At 41.1% G+C, this 23,576-nt stretch overlaps 3 protein-coding genes and 1 non-coding gene across 5 annotated transcripts; 1 reads left to right on the top strand and 3 right to left on the bottom strand.

Moving 5' to 3' along the window:
• The first annotated feature begins 112 nt into the window (after positions 1–112).
• Positions 113–3,896, top strand: ccdc25 (coiled-coil domain containing 25). Its single transcript, XM_037449225.2, has 9 exons — positions 113–327; positions 508–555; positions 727–766; positions 901–952; positions 1,754–1,829; positions 2,101–2,204; positions 2,398–2,600; positions 2,776–2,821; positions 3,190–3,896. Exons 1-9 carry the CDS (start codon positions 303–305, stop codon positions 3,217–3,219), a joined length of 624 nt encoding a protein of 207 aa, XP_037305122.2. The 5' UTR covers positions 113–302; the 3' UTR covers positions 3,220–3,896.
• A 594-nt stretch (positions 3,897–4,490) lies between these two features.
• On the bottom strand, positions 4,491–4,563 carry trnaa-agc (transfer RNA alanine (anticodon AGC)). The gene has a single exon. It is a non-coding gene; the product is annotated as a tRNA-Ala (tRNA).
• Positions 4,564–4,806: 243 nt separating this feature from the next.
• tmem214 (transmembrane protein 214) lies at positions 4,807–14,779 on the bottom strand. Its single transcript, XM_037449224.2, has 17 exons — positions 14,490–14,779; positions 10,977–11,170; positions 10,478–10,628; positions 10,168–10,302; positions 9,946–10,028; positions 9,726–9,831; positions 9,138–9,219; positions 8,754–8,855; positions 8,422–8,563; positions 8,140–8,231; positions 7,957–8,005; positions 7,686–7,793; positions 7,451–7,568; positions 7,274–7,370; positions 6,823–6,991; positions 6,544–6,695; positions 4,807–6,037 (listed from the first exon to the last, which is right to left on the bottom strand). The coding sequence occupies exons 1-17, from the start codon at positions 14,644–14,646 to the stop codon at positions 5,911–5,913; spliced, it is 2,064 nt and encodes a 687-aa protein (XP_037305121.2). The 5' UTR covers positions 14,647–14,779; the 3' UTR covers positions 4,807–5,910.
• Positions 14,780–16,023: 1,244 nt separating this feature from the next.
• On the bottom strand, positions 16,024–23,566 carry LOC119194784 (microtubule-associated protein RP/EB family member 3-like). Of its 2 annotated transcripts, none has more exons than XM_037449158.2 (8): positions 23,425–23,566; positions 21,290–21,377; positions 20,088–20,212; positions 19,831–19,976; positions 19,171–19,330; positions 18,233–18,366; positions 17,695–17,838; positions 16,024–17,388 (listed from the first exon to the last, which is right to left on the bottom strand). In XM_037449158.2, the coding sequence occupies exons 3-8, from the start codon at positions 20,206–20,208 to the stop codon at positions 17,320–17,322; spliced, it is 774 nt and encodes a 257-aa protein (XP_037305055.1). In that variant the 5' UTR covers positions 20,209–20,212; positions 21,290–21,377; positions 23,425–23,566; the 3' UTR covers positions 16,024–17,319. The 2 variants fall into 2 exon arrangements, with proteins under 2 accessions (XP_037305055.1, XP_037305056.1); XM_037449159.2 differs by lacking the exon at positions 23,425–23,566 and adding an exon at positions 22,978–23,138.
• Positions 23,567–23,576: the final 10 nt, after the last annotated feature.

The raw sequence follows: 23,576 nt of genomic DNA, 5'->3' as shown, positions 1-23,576 counted from the left end.
GCAATTACTTTTCATGTGAACATTCAGCGAAATTGGCAGATTTTTTGTAATATAAAGCTTTTGTTTTGTAAAAGAACCGTGAGTACCGTTACTTCCTATCTGGTAACTGCTCACTCGCTGTCGCTTAGCACAGCTAGCTAACAACTTCCCAGGTCAACTTGTTCACGTGAAAAGTGACAAAACCAACGAATAAGCGGAACGCAGATAAACATTTGTTTTTTGAGTTTATAATTAGCCGCATCAGCTTTTAAACTATATACAATTAATATTTAGATTTTAGTGGCGACTTTAATTCACCTAAAATGGTGTTTTACTTCACGAGTGCCAGTGAGTGACGTTAATATACAGCCTAGTTAGCAGCAACATCAGCTAGCTTTTAGCCTGCTTAGCCAATACTTTTTAGTATTTCTCATTTAATCGGGTTCTATATTTGTATGTGTTTCGTGCCCGTTTGTATTGCTGCTTCATCCAATAACTAACGTTAAATGATGTGTTGTTTCCACTCAGTTGTGACCCCTCACCATACAATCTACATGGGAAAAGACAAATATGAAAGTAAGTTATTATTAACGTTAACTAAGAACGCAGGTACACACTGAACGCCACACCATTTTTTACACACTTGATGCTTTGTCTGTGTTCTCTGATATTTTATTGTTAAAAAGTATATTTGGAATATGCCACAAATCGAGCTACATCGCCTGTAATGTGAGATTATTTTTGCAGATGAAGATCTGATAAAGTACGGTTGGCCTGAAGACATCTGGTGAGACATAAGTGCCAACAGTTACATTGCTCAACACATGCCATTGTATTATATATTAATATTGTATTAACTAGTTTAAGTACAATTATGATAAATATCAATATGAAATTAATCTTGTTTTCCCCTGCATCCAGGTTTCATGTGGACAAACTGTCTTCAGCTCACGTTTATCTGAGACTGCCAAAGGTAAAGAGTGAACCCTGTGACCCTAAATCATGTCTCGGTGCCCCGGTGATACAGTGTGACATTCATGGCTTCAAACTGCAGGCACCAGACAAATGCTGGTCAAATATTCATGAAAATTTCCTAATTTTAAATTGTCTGATAATTACCTCATTGCCTGTGATAAGGTAAAATATCTTGGACATTTTATTACACAATAGATGGCCGATGATGCTGATGATGATGATGATATCATCTATAGCCAATGTCGTAACATGTATGCACAAGCTAACATTCTTTTTGCGCAAATGTGGTATGTGTACAGATGGAGTGAAGATGACTCTGTTTAGAGCTTATTGTACACCACTCTATACGGCACACTTGTGGTCCAATTATAAAAAAGCAGGTTTTATAAGTTAGTAGCTTATAATGATGCCATGTGAATATTGCTAAAGATGCCTAGATGGTGTAGTGCCAGTGACAAACACTTTTAAAGCTATATTAACAAATCTTATGTATACATTTATCTGCCGGGTTAACATCTCTGAAAATGTCATTATCCTGGCTTTGTCAAATATAAAATGTAGCACTTCATGCTACCAGTCCCAGCTGTGGAGATATTGGTACAGTTGTCTGGCCTTTGTAGGTCTACGTACTCAGCTTGTGACCCTGTTTGTTTTTGATTTTATATGTATATATATATTTGCTGTTTTTGTACTATCTGGACCTTGAGTCTGTAATAAAGAGTTAAATCACACGTAGTTTGAAGAAAATGTAATGCTGTTGGTGCAAAAAGGCCGTGCTGATTTGCTCTGTGTTTCCTAGGGTCGGACCATAGATGATATTCCCCCTGAGGTGCTGATAGACTGTGCACAGCTGGTGAAAAACAACAGCATCCAAGGTAAAGATCTGCCTGCTGCTAATGTTGTGTCTTTTGATGATTGGTCAGGTATCGGCTACCAATTGGTTTCAGAAAGACAACCTTTAATCTATCAGCCCATCAGACACCACGACTCATGCTGGATTAAACAAAACTTTTCTTCCTTAAATTAGCATGTTGACAACTACAATGAAAAAGATCTGACTGTCAAAGCCTGTTTTTTTATTTGTGTTGAGTGACACATGTAGATTTGTGTGTGTGTGTTAAATTGTACTGTGCTGTGTGCTGTCAGGCTGTAAGATGAACAACATCAAAGTGGTTTATACACCTTGGGCCAACCTGAAAAAAACCGGAGACATGGACGTAGGACAGATCGGCTTCTTTCGGCAGAAAGAGGTCAGTAGAGCAGCACTGAAATTAAAACAATCTGACCCCTAAATGTGTCCTAAACAAAGAAGGCGAATAGATGAATGTTCCCGGTGATGGATTATGGTGATAAAGATGTTTGACATGTGGTTTTTCTTTGTGTATTCTACATCATGAGTCTGTCATCACCAGTGACTTAGCAGTGTGTGACTCTGTTTCCCAGGTGAAGATTGTGGCAGTGGAGAAGAAGGTCAATGAGATTGTAAACCGCCTGGAGAAAACCAAAGATGAACGCTTCCCCGACCTGGCAGCCGAGAAGGAGTCGAGAGACCAAGAGGAGAGGAATGAGAAGAAAGCTCAGCTTCTAGACCTGAAGAAGCAAGAGAAGGAAGAACAGAAGAGGAAAAAAGAGATGGAGGAACTCAAGTAATTTCCGGTGTTCTTTTTCTAATGACATTGCTCTATTAAAGTTAGCTTTAATAAAAGAGAAACTACCTCGGTATTGTCACGTAGTTTAGTGAAGCATTTACATTAATGGTCAACTCATGCAGTCAAATCCTGTTTGTTTACTAAATTCTCATTTATGTGTTTCTCTCCCCAGGAGCTACACTTCACTGATGAAGAGTGAAAATATGACGACCAATGAGGTGAGGACAAATCTATGAAACTGTATTTTGTCTAGAAAAAGATCAGGGTGTCTGCTACATGATGTGTCAAATTATTTAGAATACCAGGGATATTCACAAAAGGATTACCGTAAAGATATTATTTTCCTACTATTCTATGTGATGTATCCGTGTCTAATGGAATGAGTCACTAAGTACACTTTTATTCAGTGTAACACACCAAATGAAGCAGAACAGTAAAAAATACATTGAGGTCAGGGACGAGCTTTAATTGAAGGAGTTCTGAGATTATTTCCGACGATTCACTCCGACTCATCGAGTAGAGGAATTATTTGATACCATCCGTGGCTTTGTCCCGCCACATTGGCTTCTCTTCGCTCCTTCTGCAGGACGGTAACGATTCAGACGACTTCATGTAAGAGGTGAACGGAAAGCAGACAGAACCGGCGCCATCACTCCGACCCGCCATCAGGATGCTTTTGCCTGCTGCTACTCCGCACTGACATTGAAAATAAAACAACGAAAAAAGGGCTACCTTTTTTCTTTAGGACACTTGGAGAAGAACCAGAGTCAATGAGGGACAGCGCCGTGGATTTATTCCACATGCTGATTGGTTAAGTCACTGCTTAAACCAAGCTTAATGGCGTCTTCATCAGTGGAGGCACTGGAGAAGAACCGCAGGAAGACCAGAAGGCTGAGCATCATTTTAGGGGGGGGAGGGTTAGTAGAGCTGTGTTTTCACTGTGGATTTATGATAAATAAGTTGGGTATGGGTATTTTTTATGACCCTACAATCCCATTGTTGACTTTATTTATGTGTTAATTTTGCTGCATGTCAGATTTTATTTGATTCAGTTCAATGTAATAAACTGTTCATTGACATAATATTCTTTTGAACAGTACCAGTATCCGGTCACAGCCTCTATCATCAATCTGGTGAACCATCATATCCTGAGCCACAGACGCCTTGAAACATTATAAATTTGAAGCTGCATCTAAAATGAATTTTAAACAAAGTCGTATGTTTATTCTGTCCATCTACCTGTTTTAACCCAAATATATTCCGGTAAGTTTACAATAAAACAGTAAAGCTGAAGTTCCTCACATTGTCAAAGGTGGAATCATCATACATTTGGCATTTTTGCAACAAAAAATGAATCGATATCAAAGTGGTGAAATTATATATAATTCTCCAGACCTCAGGAGCACTGTGATAGTTTTGTTTAATTAGCTTTTCAAAAAAAGCTAATTAAATCTGTAAATGTACTGAGCAAAAAATGTTTTATCTTTTACATTAAGATGTTCAATAATGGATAAGAAATGTATCGACACTTCAGACCTGCAGATGTACTAATATATCCATTCTTCATTTGTGCTGTCTGAATATAGGGAAATACACATTATACAATTTTGACACAAACATCCTCTTCATTAATCACTGCATACAGCTTGTTAAAACTTCTAATTATTATCCTAAAGAAAATAAAATACGGCATTATTCTTTTTCTCCTGTAGGTGGCAGCATCACACCACAGACTGAGAATCTAAAGGTAATGAATGCTGATGTGGTTACGATCCTTTTTAAGGCGTCTTTGTTTGACCATCGTCTTGTACAAATATTTGTTAAATATCGCTTCATCATGAAGGAAAATATGTATCAACAGTGCATCTTCTTGAAGGAAAATTAAGTTGGAGGATGCGGGCATCGATCCCGCTACCTCTCGCATGCTAAGCGAGCGCTCTACCATCTGAGCTAATCCCCCGCTCCTTCTGTTGCTGGTAACGGAATAATAAATAAAGCACATTTGCTGTAGCAGATAGCTGCTGTATTATTACACAGCGCTCATGGTGGACCGTTTCATTGTAATAAATGTGCAGCCAGCGGAAAAGCTTCGGGGCAGAACTTATGGTTCTGCGTTACCAACACGTTTTCATGAATTATAAAACCAAATACTTGACTTTGGCAGAAATCTGTAGATAGAAAAAAAAACAGATGTACCAACGAATGTGGTTGAAGTCTTTATTAGAAATCATTTACATGGTAAGTCATTGCCATTTCCATCATATCCGGTTTATAAATAGGGATGTAAATGAGCTGGTCAGAAATGTTTACCGTCCCCAGGTGAGGGTCTATTCTTTATTCTCTGGGGTGCAGGAAGATGTTGACACAGACTAATCATCCCAGTATTCATCCAAAAACAGAATATCATCAGCCTTGTGTGAGAACAACTTTTTGAGCTTAGAAGTTAAGCTACTGCAGGCAAATGAAAACTCCAAAGAAACGGCAAAGATGAGAGGAGAAGGTAAACAGGACAGAGACTAGGCTGCCAGCAGATTTCTTCTGGATCTTTTCAAACAGATGCCAGCTAACTTTTGGGTCATGTGGTCAACCCTAAACCTTCTCACGAATTCAATACACCAGCAGTTCTGACCCCTTTAATCACAATATTTTTCCTGTTGAATTGAGAGCTGCCCACTGCAAAGATTCGGATTGATGACGGTTTCACTGAGACACCAACATTGTGCATCTAATCTGACTTTAAGACCAGCTGGACCGAGTGTGTGAAACAAAGGGCCCATCTGAGGTCTTCACTGGCTTGGAAAACTCTGGAATATATTTTTTGGTCTTTACCAAGTTTTCACATAATACTTGTTTGTAATGTTTATATTTGAAATAAAAATGTTTTAGAAATCATCTACAAACCTACCTTTTCTATAAATTACACAATTAGTTTAACCCAAAGGTTAAAGCAACAGCTGGAATTTGCAGTAGAAAACGCGGAGATCTCGTAGAACAAGTGAAAGAGCGATAAAGACACAACTTCTGCATTTGTCCAGCATTGACAAAAAGATTGTTAGAAAAAAAGAATTAAAAAAAAATAACCGTTTACAATATTAAACTTGATTTTAAAAATGTAACCAAACAAGAGCGAGGGAGAGTTTTCTTGGTCTGTACAAACAGTCTCCAATCATGGCTTAAGAGTCAGCTCACCAAAAGGCAGCCTCAGACTAGGACAGTGTGTGTGTGTGTGTGTGTGTGCGCGCATATTCACATAACATTATGTGTGTGTTTATTGCGTGTGTTAATTAAATCAGCATCTGTGATGTCATCACGCCTGTGTCAGCAGATCCTGAGCCCAAGTCTTAATGGCAGTCGTCGTGTGTTGGAGCAGCTGCCACGTTGTGTTGGTGAAGGACAAAGCGTGGCCTTGCAGACACGATACAGACACCTCACCACTGCAGGCAGGAACAGAAAAGGAAACAATTTTCAGAATGAGTTCATAAACTTTACTAGTTAACAAAAAGTGAATGCTGCTTTTTTCAAGGATTTACTGAAACCTTCTCCACTATGATATTGTTAATATATAAAACATCCAACTAACTTGATAAAGGCTCAACAGGCCATTTACTGTCAAAATAAGCGCTGAAATTCACAAAGCCAGTGCCAAGAGATAGTGAGCGCGTGCTCAGGCGAGATAGTGAGCGTGAATGCGGTGCGAGTGGACGAGAGAGAGAGAGAGCGATCGGGTGTTTAAATCTAGCGGTCGGGATAGTAAGTCAATGTACAACAGTCGCGTTGGTAGTTTGCGATGCCGGCGCGGCTTAGCGAGCAGGAAGAAATCAGCTTTCACGGTCAACACAGCACGCGATGAGGTGTCTAATGCTGCAGCGCCAACACATGCACCATCAACACGAACTTGACATCCACATAAAAAAAGGTGGAGACTCGTCAATGCACTGACTTGCAGGACTCCTGTAGACTGGCCCACGCTCGTTGAAGCAGTTCAGATAAATACACCAGCGCTGGCAAGATGTAGTTGTGGTGGAGGGAGAGGAGCAGCTCCTTTAAATACGCCAACACCTGGAATACACTGTCGGGAGTGTTGGTGTTCACCTGGGAAAAGAGTTAACACACAAGTCAATCACATGAGATACACTTTAAATCTGTCAACTTTGATTTGTGGGTCAAACAGTCAATGTTTGTCTTCTAAACTTGACGGGCAAATGGAAATGGGCCTCACCCATTCTATGGCCTGCGGCGTCTTTTCTTTGACCCACAGAATAAACTGTGTGGTGTTTTCAGAGATCAAGATGGCTGCCGTTTTACTCTTTTCCAAACCTTGTTCCAGTAGTGGCCCCAAAACCCGTGCACACTCTGAGTAATAATGAGGCGTGTTGGTCTCCAACCAGCTGAACGGATACAAAAACACAATAAAAAGCCAAGTTGAATTATTTAGTCCTAATATTTTGTCATCCTATTTGCATACATGATGGGGTTAAACTATCCAGTGCAACGCTGCCACTGCCCTCAGTGCTTAAGACATAATTCAATTAACGCCTCCATTAAAGTGTACAGGTGTACCTAAAAAAGTGCTTACTGAGGCTATGATACAAGACAGTGGAGCAGGCTACTGACATGAAGAGAAGCGTGCTGGAGATAAGAAGTCTAGAGAGTGATGGTTGAGAACCTACCTGAAGCCCTGTGAGGAGTACAGCTTTACTTTGCTCAAGGCCTGCTGAGACACGGCGGTGACCCCAGAGCTGCGCAGATGCACAGCCGTGGTGGAATCTGTAACGCACAGCGCACTTGTAAATGATAAAAAAATATATTAAAAAAGCCAATGAAAAGAGCTCATACACAGAACTCACCTGCGAAGGAGCCGCGAGATCTGACATCATGAGCAATGAAGCCAGCGACAAACACAAGCAGAACCATGAGCAGTTTGGACCACGGGAACCCACGACCTCGCATCTTTATCTGCAGGTTCTGGCGAGGGAAAAGGAACTAGTGAGCGAAACCAAACCGTGGACCTTTGTGTTGGACAATCCAAATGTTTCGGTGCAGTGACGGTGCGCCTTGGTAGGCGGTGGCCATCGCTCCCACCTGGCACAGGCTGTTGCATTCCTGAAGCTGCTGAGATTCAACGGCGTCTTTCATCTCTTCGTTTGTCACTTTGAAAGACTGGACAGTTTCTTCAAGATTTTTCCGGAGCTTCAGATGGAAGATAAAGCATGACACTTAAAACGTGAGGCTTATAAAATAAACAGGAATCTATTTATTAATAAATCTGTGGGTCTCCGTGTGTAAACATGCACGCATTAGTATACTAAGTGGAGCCAAGTTGAAGAACAAGCAGAGCTCCACACAGTCTTACCTTGGGTGGTAAGCTCTTCCACGATTTCAATAAATGGTTCAACAGCAGACTTGAAAAGAAAGGATTGAGGAACAATTAGCTCAACAGTTTTATTTACTGTTGCATTTTCTGGGACAGAGCCTCGCTGTTACCATTCTACTTCAATATCAAGTTAAAAAAGACACATAAATACACAAAACCCACCTGGACTGGGGTAAGTGTTTGGTGTAGAGCTGCCTCCACACTCCTAGACTCTGGACATCCACACACAGACACTCAGTCATACTGCTGAGCAGCTGCAGAAATACACAAGGAGAGAAAAGAGCTGTGATTCAACTGCTAACCAACTATTTTCTATTATGATCCATTCACAGTGACAGCAAAAGCAGATTAAGACAACATCCTCATACGTCTTGTCGCTATATTGCAGAAATGTATTATGTTGAACGCACCGGTTTAAACTGTGTGTGTGTGTGTGTGTCTTACCTCTCTCTTCATCTCATCTGGACAGTGTGGCGTGGCTCTGGACAGAAACGATGGCAGGTATGTGTGTAACGTGCTCTCAGGTTTGGCTCCAAATGCCAAGGCCTTCAGTCGAGGATACAGACGCCTCAGCTGCTCCTGAAGACTGAACACAAACGATTTATTAACGGTTTTATTGTATTACTTTCTATGAAGTAAAGAGTTAAAGAGCACTAGGCTGATGTATTTAAATATATGTAGGCAAGCTTTTTCTTTATTTTTTATTACTATTGAGAACAGTGACAGCAATGTATTATTTACAAAATCAAAGTGTTTTTGCATGAGGTTACATTTACCTTGATGACAGGGCGTTCTTGGGCATGAATGCAAAATCTAATAAAGGAAAGAACTCTTTAGGGCCCATGATGCCAAATCCCTTTGTCAGGTTTGCATGAAGTCTGAGAAAAGAAGAACATGAACAGAGTCAAAGAATTGTTTCATTCATATCCAACATAAAAAAAAGAAATGCCCCCCAAACACTGCATCCTTGATACAATATATCCAACCTGAAAACTAAAAAATGAATTTTATCTACATGCAACATTTAACACAAGGGGGACAATGTTTGACAATTGTCAACCACTATTTGGCATTTCACACATGTCATTGATATTTGAAAAGCAGAAAAATAAAAAGTTTTGATTGTATTTTACAGTTGCATATTTCTCAGTAGGACTTACAGGAGAAGCCTCTCCAGATAGGCAATGGCGTATGAGGACAAGGCCTTCACTCCCAGCACAGGAAGCATGATACCCAGCCACACTGAAACACAGAGAACGGTCATTGTATGATAAGTTGTGACATTAAATGTGTCAAAAGTCGCCCCTTTTAAGCTTTCAAATGGGCAAAACATGGCTATTATTCTGCAACAGTTATTTACGCAGTGAAACGAAACAAAGTTGAAAACAAAAAAGGCCAAAGATACGGTTTTATTATTATGCGTCTGTTAAGAACCAAGAATGTTCAATCTGCTCAGTTTTCATTTGGCTCTTGTGACATTCACTGTTGCAATTTTCTAGTTATCCGTTTGTTCTATTAGACGCACTACAAATAGTCCAGTATTAGGTCAATCTCTTGCTAAATCAAAATTGAAGTGAACGGAATGTGTTGCACTGTTGCTTCACTACTCCCTGACCCAGAATCAGTGCCAGTCAGCACATTAAGTTGGGAAACAGGGAGAAAGGGGAGACAGATTGGGGCTAATACAGATGGTAAAAAAAGAAGAAAGAAACAGTCTACAAAGTCAAAGTATTGCATCATGTGACTACCTCTTAGTCCCTGGCTGAGGTCATAAAATCCAGCTCGACCAAGAGCCCACATGATGGTCAAACACTTCACAGGACGATTCTGAACTGATCGCAGCAACTCCAAATACTAGAGCAGACAAACAGGAGGGGTATTAAGACAACATGGTGACAAGATTACTGCAAAAGACAAATCTCCGGAGCATACGAGGCGCCGATGCTGGAGTCACGGACACGCACTCACTTCTGGCAGGTTCTGGGTGGCTATCCTGGGTTTGTCCTGTAGGATTGCCTGGATGCAAACTCTGTAGCCATGCAGAGGTTCTCCTGGAAACAATGAGAAAGAAGCATTTAGTGACAGTCGTTCAATAAAAAAATTAATTAAAAAGCAGTTCATCCGCATCTATTCAGACCAAAAACGTCCCGGCTTGAGGAAAATCTTGAAAATATCGTGCACCATATTTACCCGACTGCCTGTCCATCTCCCTGAGCATTGTATAAACACAGTGGTCAAAGAAGTCTGGCAGAATATCACTGCAGCGCCCGATGAGGCCTTTGATTACTCCCTTCAGCTCCTTTCCTGAAAGGCAGTATGGGTAGTCTGGGGAAAATAGAAATGGCAGAAAAAAAATTCATGCCGTGCAGAAACTTTTGATCCCAGAGATTATGTTTCCTTCACACAAACAAAATTACAGTAGAAATACATCCTTAGGTGCAACGTTAAATGTGCATATTTGCGGGGCTATAAAATAAAACGATGTGCGACTTGGACCCACCGTGAGCGTAGCTGCTGAGTGTGGGCTCGGTCTCCGGCGCAGTCAGATTGAGGTTGAGGTATCCCGCCAGGTCTTTGACCCACACCGATGGGTTTTCTGGGAACAGGGTCTGACTGCGAGCCAGCTGCTGCTTCAGGTCGCCGACATCCAACTGGAGAGGGAACGAGAAAGAAGGAGGACGTACACTCAGAAACAACTCGTCCTTTATTTGGAGAGGAGAGCTCGGTTTCAACATGTGATAGTTTGCTTGAAAGACACCACAATGCAGCATTGTTTTTGTGCTTGAATAACTAAATTTAAAAATATTTGCATATTTTGCATAGCCCCTTGAATTCATTTCTCTTTATAGTCACCGACTATAGAAAGAGAATGATCACACCACTAGTGAAGATGATCCTCTTTTAATTTCCAAACTTCTAGGAACATACATTATACATTTCATCACGGACAAACGTCAGCATCCAACAACTAGGAAGTTAAAAAAAAAGGCAACACTCACAGTTTTGAAGGCCTCCTCGAGGGTCTTGTGAACCGGGGGGGAGGCCGTGCTGCTGGAGTGCGGTTTCTTCGGCGGTTTACTCGACGGCGGCTTCTTGTTCTCGGACTCGGCCGGCGGCGGAACCTGCTCCTTGTTCTGTTTCTTCGCCATCTTCTCAAAGCCGTCGTACAGAGTTTCGGACATCACGATGGGTGCTGATCGGAAACAAGGCAGCGGTGGTTTAGAACACGCGTGTGCAGATACGCGGTGTCTTTCTGGAGCCTCTTTTCAAACTCCTTGGTCTCCTACAACGCCTTTTAACATCAACCCCCGTGTTCTGCAATCCCCTCCGCTCACACTCAGCGTTTCCTCCCTCCCGCTATGACTTGCATGATGGTTGTCTTGGATAATATCAGCCGATTACGCAACACTCATTACGCTCCACAGCGAAGGGAGTTAAGCACCGGGACAGTTCACGGATCACCAGAGATACACAATCTGTAACGTCATGACCAAATAAACTTCATATTAACCCCCGACCAGCTTTCAGTTTTGAGGGTTAATAAACCTTGTATAGAGAGCTTGCCCGTTTACCAAATACCAAAATAATCCAGCAGCCCCTACAACTTTTATAATTGCATTCCCAGCATTCAGACTCTGACAGCATACGGTAAATCAAATTCCATAACAAAAACCATACTTAAGAGGTTTAGTCCATGAAACAATGCAGAATCAGTGGAAGAAGTTACATCATGGCATTATTCTATTGTTGGCTTTGGCCATGAAAGAAGTGTGTTTCCAAAATAAGACAAAATCATAGAAATTTCAGTGTTAACTGTTTAAAAGGCTGGGAGTTAAACTAATGTAGCCAAGATGTCTTCGGTATTTAACTCAATACCACAGCACACAGTTAGACATTACATTACATGTCATTTAGCTGACGCTTTTATTTAAAGCGACTTACAATAAGTGCATTTCAACCGTAGAGATACAAACTCAGAAGAACAAGTAACAAGAAAGCTAAACTATTTTCAATTATGCAGTTTCAAAACATGTTATAAGTGACATAATAATAAGTACAATTTGAGTGCTACGATGTTAGTGCTACAGTTTGTTAGTGTTTTAGTGAAGGTAGAGTCTAAAGAGGTGTGTCTTGAGTTTTCAGCGGAAGAGTGTAAAGGCGCTCTGTGATTCTGATGTCATCAGAGAGCTCATTCCACCATTTAGGAGCAGGACAGCAAAGAGACGTGATCTCACAGAGTGCTTTTCTCTCACTGAGGGAGGAACAAGCAGCTTGGCAGATACAGAGCGAGTGTGTGCGGGTTGGGATGTAGGGTTTCACCATGTCCCGGATGTAGACTGGCCCCGATCCATTCACATCATGGTATGTGAGCGCCAATGTTTTGAACTGGATGCGGGCAGCCACTGGTAACCATTGAAGAGCACGGAGAAGTGGAGTCGGAGCATATTGATTTCACGAGACCCACCCACAAAAGTCCTTGTTGACAGGGGTCACCAGTTGTTCGCTGATCATACAGCCATATGTGCAGACCAGCCTCATTCTATATCTGCAACATGGAGCATTGACACGAAGGATTCAGTTCCCTATTCAAACGTTGCTCAATCCAGATTGTTCTTCCTCTTCCTGAACTGAACCCTGAATTTAGGTCTTCTCCGTGAAGGTGTCGGCGTCACAAAATTACAGAAACACTGACGAATTAGTTAATCTCTCAGGGTTTTTGTGTAAATACTAAAACAAATATCCATAGGTGTTAGAAAGTCGGTCGTTTCAAGCAGCTCCTAACATGTGTAACGGGGCACCAACGAGTGAGGCCACTCAACTGGTTTAAATGACAGCTTCAAACTCGTGTGCTATGACACAAGGAACCAATCAACACTAGTTTGATAACAGTACTGAAGACGGTACAAAAAGAAGTTTACTATTCATTTCTATGCTAAGTTTACTATTCATTTCTACAGCTGGGCTGTTTTGGAAACATGCAATCTCCCTTAAAGATATATATTTTTAAATAGCTTGCCAAACAATAAGATAAGTAAAACCAGCTGTTATATTTATGATTTAAGACTTTACTTTAAATGTGTTTTGTATGTATGATCCCGATCACAAGATGCCAGTAGCAGTTAGATTAGATGAGTAAACCTGCACATAAAATACTTTGTTTACAGAGTTCATACACAAAGAAGGTACGTTGTACACCATGCTCAGACTAAGAGATAAGAACATTAAAGTTTTTACCAGAAATCAATAAAGGCCATTGACTTGGCATCAATTATTTTTGGGGAAAAACCTTTTACACAGCCGCAGAAGTGACCCAGTCACAGTCCCACAGACTTTGGACGGACAGATTTGCTGATAAAACTGGTGCATAAACAAAATGCAGTGCAGAATGAGACCTGAAGTTGCTGTCGACAGGGTGCTGTAGACGAGGGCAGCTGTTGATACGTTAGCTGAATGTAGATTGTTGTGAACATTGAAAAACATACCTTCCATTAAATGTTAATAATCATAAGCTTAGGCTGGGCCATTCAGGAATCATCACACCATAAATGTGAAAATTTGTAAGGTTACTGCTTCGTTTTTTAAAGGGCAGATTTCCCTTGGGGCAAAAATGTGTTTATCAGCCCTTGTTAAAACAATTCTTCCCACCCTCTGAGCAATGGTTAAAGTTGATGTAACTGGCCCCGGGTTTGCTGTTGGATAATTCAACCCAGGAAACGTCTTTAAGCTAAAATCACACCTATTGTCAGCTGCTGATGTGCTTTGTTTGTAGTAGTAAATTGGCTCAAATCGATTAACACACATAAAGCCTCGGGCTTTTGGGATCCTGCAGGGGTCAGTTGCACCCTTTACCAAATTGGTAATCCAGACTTGATCCTTTTTCTGGACCTGTCAGCAGGATGTGCTTTACCATCCACCCAAAACGGTTACAGTGCAGAATATTCCTGTATTCAAATATATTGTTATATTGTGCACTCTTAATTGTTCTTTAAAAATATAAGGCTATTTGTATTATGATCAACAAGAACATCAGCAATGCTCTTTAACTTAAACGCAGAAAGAGAGCGAGCAGCTGCTAGCTCCTCTGGGGATGACGTTGCCCGTGTTGACAACACGTCGGAGGAAAAAAGCAGCTTGCAAGCTAACGTTAACACGAGCTAGCGGTTTGTGAGCACTGTAGAAAGGCCATTCAGCGTCAGCCCTCGAGTTAATGGGTCGACAGGGAGCCCAAAAAGCGAGTCATCCGCTCGAACTGGTGCGACGCCAAACGGGACAGCCAATAGAAACACCGTAGGGACGTTACGTTGACGCTGCTCTGCTATGCTATGCTATGCTAGGCTATGCTATGCTATGCTACAGATGCGTGCCAAATCAGATGACAGCTGACTGGACCGCGAGGAGAGCGGAGAGTGGCTTCCATTATTTAAAGTAACGTACAGCCGTTAACAGTGACGGTCCGGAAAGTTCGGTTTTAAATGAGTGACCTTAGCTCGTAAGGAGCCATGTTCACTCACCTCTGGACCCCTGGTTGGATTCGCCCAGCGCTTTCCTCCCCCCGCCGCCGGGCTTCTTGTCCGACGTGTTCTTGCCTCCTCCTGAGCCGACGCTGCTGTTCTTCTTCCCTTTCTTCACTACCTCCCATTTGCCGCCCGCGTTATTATTGGAAGCCATGTCTCCGGTACCGATTGAAACAAGTGTCGTTGAGTGCGGTGACTTCCTGCCTGCAAGAGTGAAAGAGGTCGACTCAACGGCGGTGCGCACTAACGCGTCCGCCTGCCACGTCTCTTTGTCGGCATGACGTCACAGTGATGCGTTGGCATCGTGGCTTTCAAGCTCGTACACGTCTTTTGACAAAAAGGCTTACAAAAACCACAGTGATGGAAGAAGTGTTCTGATTCTTTACTTTATTAAAAGTAGACTTCCAATGGCACACTTTGACAACATGTCAGTGCAAATAAACCTATGGCTATGTAGGTAGTAGAGTTTCAAATTCACTTGCAACAATTTAATATATATCATATTCAAATGGGCTATGGCACATACTTACTACTTTATGTTTGTACTACTCTACTGCTTTTGTACATAAGCTATTTTTTCAATGTAGGACTTTTAGTTCTTCTCCCTTAAGCTGAAAGGATTTATTTTAAGCTGCTTGCAATTTTCTTTATGAATACTTTTTAAAGTAACATAAATCCACCTTTTCAAGCTTCAATACTTGCTGGTTTTCTTAGTCCTCTATGATAACAAGTTGAGTAATATGGAAAATTACTTTAAAGCGCTATATGCCACATGAAAACTAAAGAGTGGTTCGGTCATTGATAACAGTCCTGATCTTTGCAGTATATCAATGCTGTGATATGGATTGACTAAAACTACTATAAAACTGGGATGTTTGTATTCTCAAAAAAATCTTTCATTTTGAGAATGATGCAATAAAAAGTAATTTTAAGTGTTTTCTAATACAGCCCAAAGGGCTGCTAGCTTTTTAGTTTTTTAAATAAGTGAATAATAGGGTCAGTCTCATGACTTTTTTTCAACCCAAGACTACAAATAATATTCATATTTTAGCAACAGCAGTGAAAAACATTTAAACTCTTTGGACAAATATAAAAATGGTTCAGCTCATTTCATTTCTTCCCGGGAAGTTATAAAAAGTAGCCTAGATGTGAGCATGGAAAACAATAGAGAGAACAGGATGATGATGGGGGGCAGGTTTCCAGTAGAAATGGAATATCCCGTCCCCGTCAGCGCTCTGTTGTCGGCTCCACCTCATACGAAGAGCTGTTGAACCATTGGAACGAATTCTGTCTGGCTGCCATGGCTTTTAAAAGAGACATGCAGTTGCTCAAATGAGTCACTTAATGTTTGGCACAACCCTTCTGGATCTTTGTCAAGATCTCCCTACTATGAGAGGAAGCCTAATCACTGACCGCAGCGGACGTCCGGCTGGGTCAATATGTTAATCTGATTGCCAACAGTGTGCTTTTGATGCATTTTAGTCACTAGATATGACACTTCTGATGAATGAGACGCACAGAACACACCACATAACCTTTTGTTAGTTTTCTAGAGCATCAGAGCTTTATTTCATTCCAGCAGCACCTGCAATTGATGTAAGTTTATCACGTCTGCCAAAGCAACAAATGGCAAGAGAGCTGGTTTATCTACTGGCTGTCACTCACAAAAACCCACACCAAGTGTTCCTGCACAGCAAACGCTTTGCAAAAATGCTGAATTAAATACGGAATCAGAAGAATAATTAACATAGTCAAACATTAGTATTTAGTAGTGTCTGTTCATAGTCTTACTTTATTATGTTGCATTGGTTCCATCATAGAGTTTAAAGGCATTTGTCAGAGAAACAACTCTTAGACTGATGCCTCTACCTCAGCCAATGCCAATAAAAAACAAACCTCTTTAAAACAGATCTAAAAATATAAGATTAAACCTTCCTGTATCTTTACTCCATGTTGGCATTTGGGGTAATTTCAGTCTGTTTTGCTACATTTAGTGAAACACCTTCAAAATCGATGAATAAATAAAAACATAAATAAACCAGGCTGTCTCATTAACAAGCTGTGGAAAGGGTCATAAGCATAACCCACTCAGATGGGACACACTGTGATTAATAAATACACACTCTTGATGAGGATGATTTCTCTATGGACGTGAGCAGTTCAAAGTCTGTGATATGTGTGGCATTTAATTTACGTTTGTGTGTGTCCCCATAGTCAATATGTTCAAACAATATGTGCAAGCCTCCCTCTTTAGGGCATTTAACACCATTTCTAATCTCGCCGTGGGAAATTCTCATCTAAAAACCTCCTTAAACAGATCACATTGTGTGGACAACGTTGTGGTTTCGTATATAAACTCTGCAGAGCACCATGATGCATGTATGTGTGTGTATGATCACCAATTAAAGTGCAAGGTGAGAAAAAGTGACCTGCCTCTTAAGACAGACGGATTGATGGGACAGCACTGGTGGCTCCAGGATGTCAGCGCTGGATCCCTGTAATCTCATTGCTTTTAACCCAAGACCATTGTAGCGGGCTCAACCCACCGCAGCTGTCGCCTCTGGCAACAGATTAGAATAAAGTCGAGTGAGCCAAGCCTTGCTGCCGGGCTCTCGTCCACACAGGGCTGCGTGAAGGGTCCTTCGATTGGTATAGTTTGGGAAGCATGGTCGTGCAACAGAGTCGTCGTGGATATGGACAGCAAGATGGGAGGAGTAAGGGCAGATTGTAAAAAAATAGAAAATAAAAATAGAACAAAGACATAACTAAAAGTGGATTTTAAAAAAATGAGAGTGGGGGCAAGGATGATGAAAGGGGGAAGGACAATTCAGAACTCTTCCTGGTCCCCCTGTGCCACTTCTTCTATTTCTTCATCGTCAGGTGGTGCAAATCCGTCCTGCAGAAGACGTCTGAGGTCAGTTAACCTCATCAGATAGATTGATACATTTTTTCCTCCCGCTTGAGTTGCATGTATGTGCTTGTTATTTAAAGACATTTCCCCAGTTTCCACATTACTTCATATTGCAGTGCATGGGACTGATGAAGCAGAAACATAAGCCGCAACTACCTGGGCTTTTTTTTTATACTGGCATAAGCAAAGTAACAAGTACACAAACTCAGTCATCAGATCTGTGCTGCTATTAATGTATTTAGGTAAACATTGTAAAAATATAACATCTTCCTGTGATTTGAGCGCATTCACCTCTGTAGCATAAAGTACATCCAGGATTTTATTGAGGATCGGGTTGTCTTTGTCCTGGCAGAGCAGCTCGATGTCCCTCAGCTTTCCAAAGTAAAAGTCCCTCTCCTTCTCCAGTCCATCTAGATTCAATTTAAGGTCCAGCAACTATAAGCAGAGGGAGCCCGGTTAAACAGCTTGTGAGAGATGAATATAGAACAAAAACAACTGTACAAGGTAATATAGAACGAATAACCATGGCCACCAATAAAAAATACACTTCAACATTTTTAAGTTCAGACAAAAGAAGGAATAACGTGTCTATAGAAGAGCAAATAACGGTTTGAAATCACTAAAGAAAAATGATTTACTTAATTTAATCTCTCAACAGACTTTAAAATAGTCTGTAACAATGTTCTCAACGTGCTTCGTGCTAGCAGTGAGAAACTCAATGAACATGCTAGGGTGTAATCAAGATACAACTGAATGAGATATCTGCGCCGCTAACTCAATGGTGTGCATTTTATTTTATTTTTTAGATGACAGATAAAACATTCATTACCTGCTGGTTGAGCTCTATAAGCTCAACGTCTCCGTTACGGGTCACGTGAGATGTCTTGCGGACCGGTGCTAGGTTTATCTGCCTCGGGGGGGGGCAAACACTCTTTGGTGCTGTGGGAGATGTTCTCATGGGGCCTAAAAGAAGAAAAACACAAACGTTAGCCTCACTTGTCTGGGCGTACGTGTTGAGGCTGGGCCGTTTTAGGGTGGGCAGAAGTTTGTAATACTGACTTGCATTATATGGGCACAAAAGCTCTTTTATGCTTTTGCGCCATCTTATTTGGAGCAAAAGCATAGTAGTGGTAGTCACACAGCAGGCGCACAGCAAAGTAGGCACACAGCAAAAAGACGATTTGGTGTTGCTTGGAAAATATATCAAGACAGAAAAGCGAATGTAATTGGGGGAGAATCTGGTCATTTTTTCAAAATAAAATGTTTTTCTTTTCTGTGGCCCGGTACCAAGTAATGGTAGGTAGCCCGGTGGTTGGGGACCTCTGATTTAACCCATCCCAAGTATTTATGGCGGGGCTGTTGTAAAGCGACCAAGAATCAGTTTAAAAATGATAAATAAATGAAAACATGTGCCCAGGGCTGATTTTGAGGAGACAATGTCCCCGACATTTTAAATGATTTGCTTTATTTGTAGCGGCGTAAAAGAACAGAGATCTAGTTGTAGGCCTTAATACAGCCCACAAACAAACAAATCCATACACCACATAATTCTGATTGAATTAAGGTAAGACACACTGCAAACATCGAGGCACACACACACACACACACGCTCTATGCATGGGATGTTACCTGATCGAGAGGGTGTTTTAGGTTTGTGGCGAATAGGGTTATCTGTGTTAGAGGTGGTGATGTTTGCATGACAGCAATAGAAGAAAGCATTTTGGTTTACTAACAGCTGATAGTGACAGGTGTGTGTGTTTAGTGTACCTGGGTGTGGTGGAGGCGGCGTTCCCTCATTGCCCTGCCTTGAGCTTAAAGGATCGTATTCTTTTCCATCATAGTTGGCATCAAAAAACTTCTTAAACCACTGAAGGAACTCAAAGTTGTCCTGAAACTTCCCTTTTACCAGCCTCTCCACAGAGATGATCTGAGATGGGGAGAGAGAGAGGGAGAGAGAGAGAAAGTGTAGACGTTAGCAGACGTTTTGAACAAAATAATGAAATGAATCACTTTTCTTTTAGTAAAATACTTGCAACAGCCATTGTATGCGTATCACAAGCAATTTTAGTGCAGGATTTGGGGGTCAGAAATGGCTGGTATCTCCATTTTTATGGGGCTTATAGGCCTGTTAGCGATGTTTTTTCCAGGCGATTCTCGAAATTCTAATTTTTCTTTGTGTGTGCTATATTCCTTTATTTCTTCTCTTTGGTAACATATGAACTGATATTTACACATCAGAAACTTACAGGTGTCCCTTTATCCTGACAGAAAAAAATGTCCATATAGACAAAGCTATTCCAGAGTAAACACTTGGGTCATCATGGGTATGCCATTTTCACAAAACAGGCTGATGTGGCCATGATTTGTTTATTGGATCTGGTCTGATGCGTGCATGTTAATAGGTTTGTCGGTGTGCCGTGTTCTCACCTTGTCCACCTTCATTCTTTTGAAGGAACCCTGCAAGACCTTGAAATTGTTGATGTATTCATGTTCCAGTTTAGCATTGAACTTAACCTTCTTCATTAATATACACCCTGGAAACAGCATGTCCATGAGCTGACAGTAGGCAGAACCTGGCAGAGAGGGGGCGTGCAGATGTGGAATGAGTACATGTTTACTTGATGTACATTTTGAATCGAGTTAAAACGCCATATTAAGAAAGAAAGAAAAAGGTGCGAGTTTACCTGAACAGAGCTGCTCAATCTTTGTGTGTGTGAGCTGCAGGGAGTCGTTGACCCATGCCAACATGTCATGGCGACTGAGATTCTCTACAGTCATAGAGGTGGAGTAAACATTCACCGCCATCCTCCTGATCCACAAAGACACACACAAGCAAAAGTTCAATGACTGATTTCTAAAGTCGGATGAATACTTGTAGTGAACGCTTTAATAAATCAATACAACTAAATAAAAATAAAAACACAACCAAATAACATAATTTAAAAGAAAATGTCCCCAGTTCTATGTGGATGCCCTATCAGTGTTGATGGTAAGTGTAGTTGATTAAAGCCCCAGATTCCCTGGTGCGTTAAAGTGATGGAATATCAGTTGTTCGTCTTGTATCCAAAACTATACGCCAATTCAGATACAATTTTTCTGGGTTGCCAAGGGCAGAGCGTGCTGGACGCCACTCAAAAACAGAACTTCTTTCTTCCTTCGCTTGTATCACAAACTATCTACAGTACAGTGGATGGGTCACTTTTAACAGTGTTGACGCAGCAGGAGAGCTCAGCTATGCAATCCTGCACACACCAAAGAATTAACAATTGTCATTTACAATTACCGTCAACACGGATGTGACATTCATGTAAAATGTGATCATTATTTCCTATCTTTTGGCGAATTTGTGCCACTTCTATTTCTCCATCTTCAAGTTCTTGCACCTTGCACCTTTTGTATTCGTTTACGTTGCAAGTGAAGAGAGGCCAGACGTCCCGATGGCTGAACAGTCTAAAGGGGCTACGTTTAGATTGCAGTCACCCATGGATCCACGTATTTTTACTCCAAGTCAGTGCAGTATCATTACTAAAGCTGTGGTCATAACCAGGAGAATATCTTTTTTTAAGATAAAAAGGAGCAAAGTGATGATATTATTGGTAAAAAAACAACAACAGCAGACTTGTTACAAAATCAACCTGTGATTGAGAGGGGCAATCATAGCCTCATAAAAAAACAAGGTCTGACAAATTCACAGTATTTAATTCCAATTTATTTGCGTAGGATTTTGATAATGTCTGATTTATTTTGCTTTATTTGTACCCCTGAAAACAAGTTTATCATTGTATCATTATCAATAGGTGTCCTGTCTAGCAATGCGTGATATTTGCTTGCTTTGACTGCTTCATGGCCAGGCAAGACAAAAATTAAACACACACACTTTACTCACCTAAGCTTTCTGCGTTTGGTGCGAACTGTTCAGATCTGGTTGTGATGGACGACAGAAACAGAAACACCCGGAGACCTAAACCCGTAACCTGTGAGATATCAATGATGGTAAACCTTTCAGAATGCACAATGGAAACAATCAAACTCCAAAGTTACCGGTTGTATTGGCAATCCTAAACATCTGAAACTTGTGTTTTGGTCTTTAAACACAACAACCTCTATACATATGTGTCAGTGGGTCAGAACCATCAGCTCAGGTTTGGTGGTTTGCACAAGAGCTCCCCCACATGGTCACCACGAGAAACACCCCCGAAAAACGTTCAGCCAGTCCCCAGTCATTCACTCACTAATCTCCGCTTCAGCTAATCTGTTTAGCCCAGGTTGAAAAATGTGCTGCATGAACGCAGCTGAGATCACCAGGGAGAGGATCCAACAGGCCCAAAAAACCAACAAAGCTTCCACAGATTGCGCTGACGGCTTCTGACGGAAAGTTCCAACAAAAACAAAATAATTTCCTGTGAAATATTGTCTATCACGATTACTAAATGGTTATTTTTCTTCCATGGTGCCTCATCCATATATGAAGCAAACAGACTGCCAGGGCCACTCCAAACAATAGCAACCAGCTGTTAACTTCACTGTTATCTGAAAGTAAAACCCAACTTTCCCCAGATCTGAAACACATCACACTTGATATTATTTGTTGTTGCATTTCACCCTTTATAGTTCAAGTTTGTAACAATGATAATAATATGATTCCTGAAAGCTTTTTCTTTTCACCTGTTCTGCCTCAAATTAAGATACACAAACAGAGTGTGCTATTCCTTAAAGGTTTAATCTGGCATGACATTATCAGGGATCATTTTTTCATAGTATGTGATAGTCTGTGCGGTTTTTATTGTGCCTATTATTATTCTGGTATCCAACTGACCGAAAGGTTCGAGGTTATTTTTCTTCGTTGTGATAAAAGATGACAACGCATAAAATAAGATAATACACCTCGAACAGATGCAAAGTTGTTAAATAAGATAAGGGGAATGATTTATACAGTCCAAGCTCTAGGATCATAGTACAAGTCAAAGGACATCATAGGATAAAATAAATAAATTATAATCCTGCAAAATAATGACTTGACCACGTGCACTTCCAGAAAATAAGCAGTTAGGGGATGTACACAATAAATGGGTACATTATTTTACAGCTATCCTCGGGGGGATTGTTGTGCAGCAGTTTCAGAACAAATAAGGCAAGACAGAGTAAACAGTAAAAATACAGTAAAATTAAGAATTCACACATGACAAAAACAATGTCTAGGTAAATTGCTCATATCTCAAGTTTCTTCTTGGTAAGTGTACATGGTGGATTCAAAATGGTCAACGATGAGTTCATAATATTGGACATAAAGATTATATCACCAGTTAAAAAGAGGTTGTCTTCAGATCGATTTCAGATTACCAATTGAGAATATGGGGTGAAAACAATTATAATAATTCGATGTCACGCAGTAGTTTTGAGCCTAATTTACTGGTCTGTTTATCAATATTAAGATAGAAATGTGATCACCAGTTCATTCTCCTCCGGTTGACAGCTACTGAGCGGCTAGACGTTATACATAGACGATAAAATGAGTCCCGGGCTCAACAAAAGTGCGTCATCGAACACGTTAAGCCTCAGCGATCTGTGACAAACCTTAAGAATCACAACGTGGGTCCGATCGGTGCCAACGGTCCGTGTTTCTGACCGTTGGCGTTACAGCCACGCTAACTGCGACAGTCCCCGCGCGCCTCTGTGTTACTCTCCCGCTAGCTACGAGCTAACACTGCTAACGTCTGGTGCCCGTTGGACGGTTGTGTTTTAATTTAGAGAGCGTTCCCACCTAATTTACCGCACTGGTGTAAGCGAACTATGAACATACCCGAGTGTACCTAAGAGGAGACTTTGGTCTTTCAGCCCGACGTTACGCCTCTCTGAAGGCCTTTTCGATGAGGCACACGCACATTGTGAATGACTGAATAACTCTCAGCTACGGGACGACGCAACCTTTTAAGTGAGACGTAAATGAAACAAGCCGTGAAATGAACTGTTTTCATTCGTAGAGACGCTTATTTTAATTTAAGTTGAGTTGGTGTTACTCACTGAAGTGCGACAGCGTCCCGTTGTGTGTGATGATGGGCTTTACTGTTGCTGTAACCCGACTGTTTCCTCAGCAAAGTTACGCGAGACTGCTCTCCCTCCCTAAGCCGTTGGGAGAGTACGCATGCGCAGAGCAGCTGCAGGATTTTCTCCCT

Source organism: Pungitius pungitius, chromosome 20 (assembly GCF_949316345.1).
Source record: "Pungitius pungitius chromosome 20, fPunPun2.1, whole genome shotgun sequence".
Lineage (NCBI taxonomy): Eukaryota > Metazoa > Chordata > Actinopteri > Perciformes > Gasterosteidae > Pungitius > Pungitius pungitius.
The sequence above is the reverse complement of the archived record's forward strand: the minus strand, read 5'-3'. Positions and strand labels throughout refer to the sequence as shown.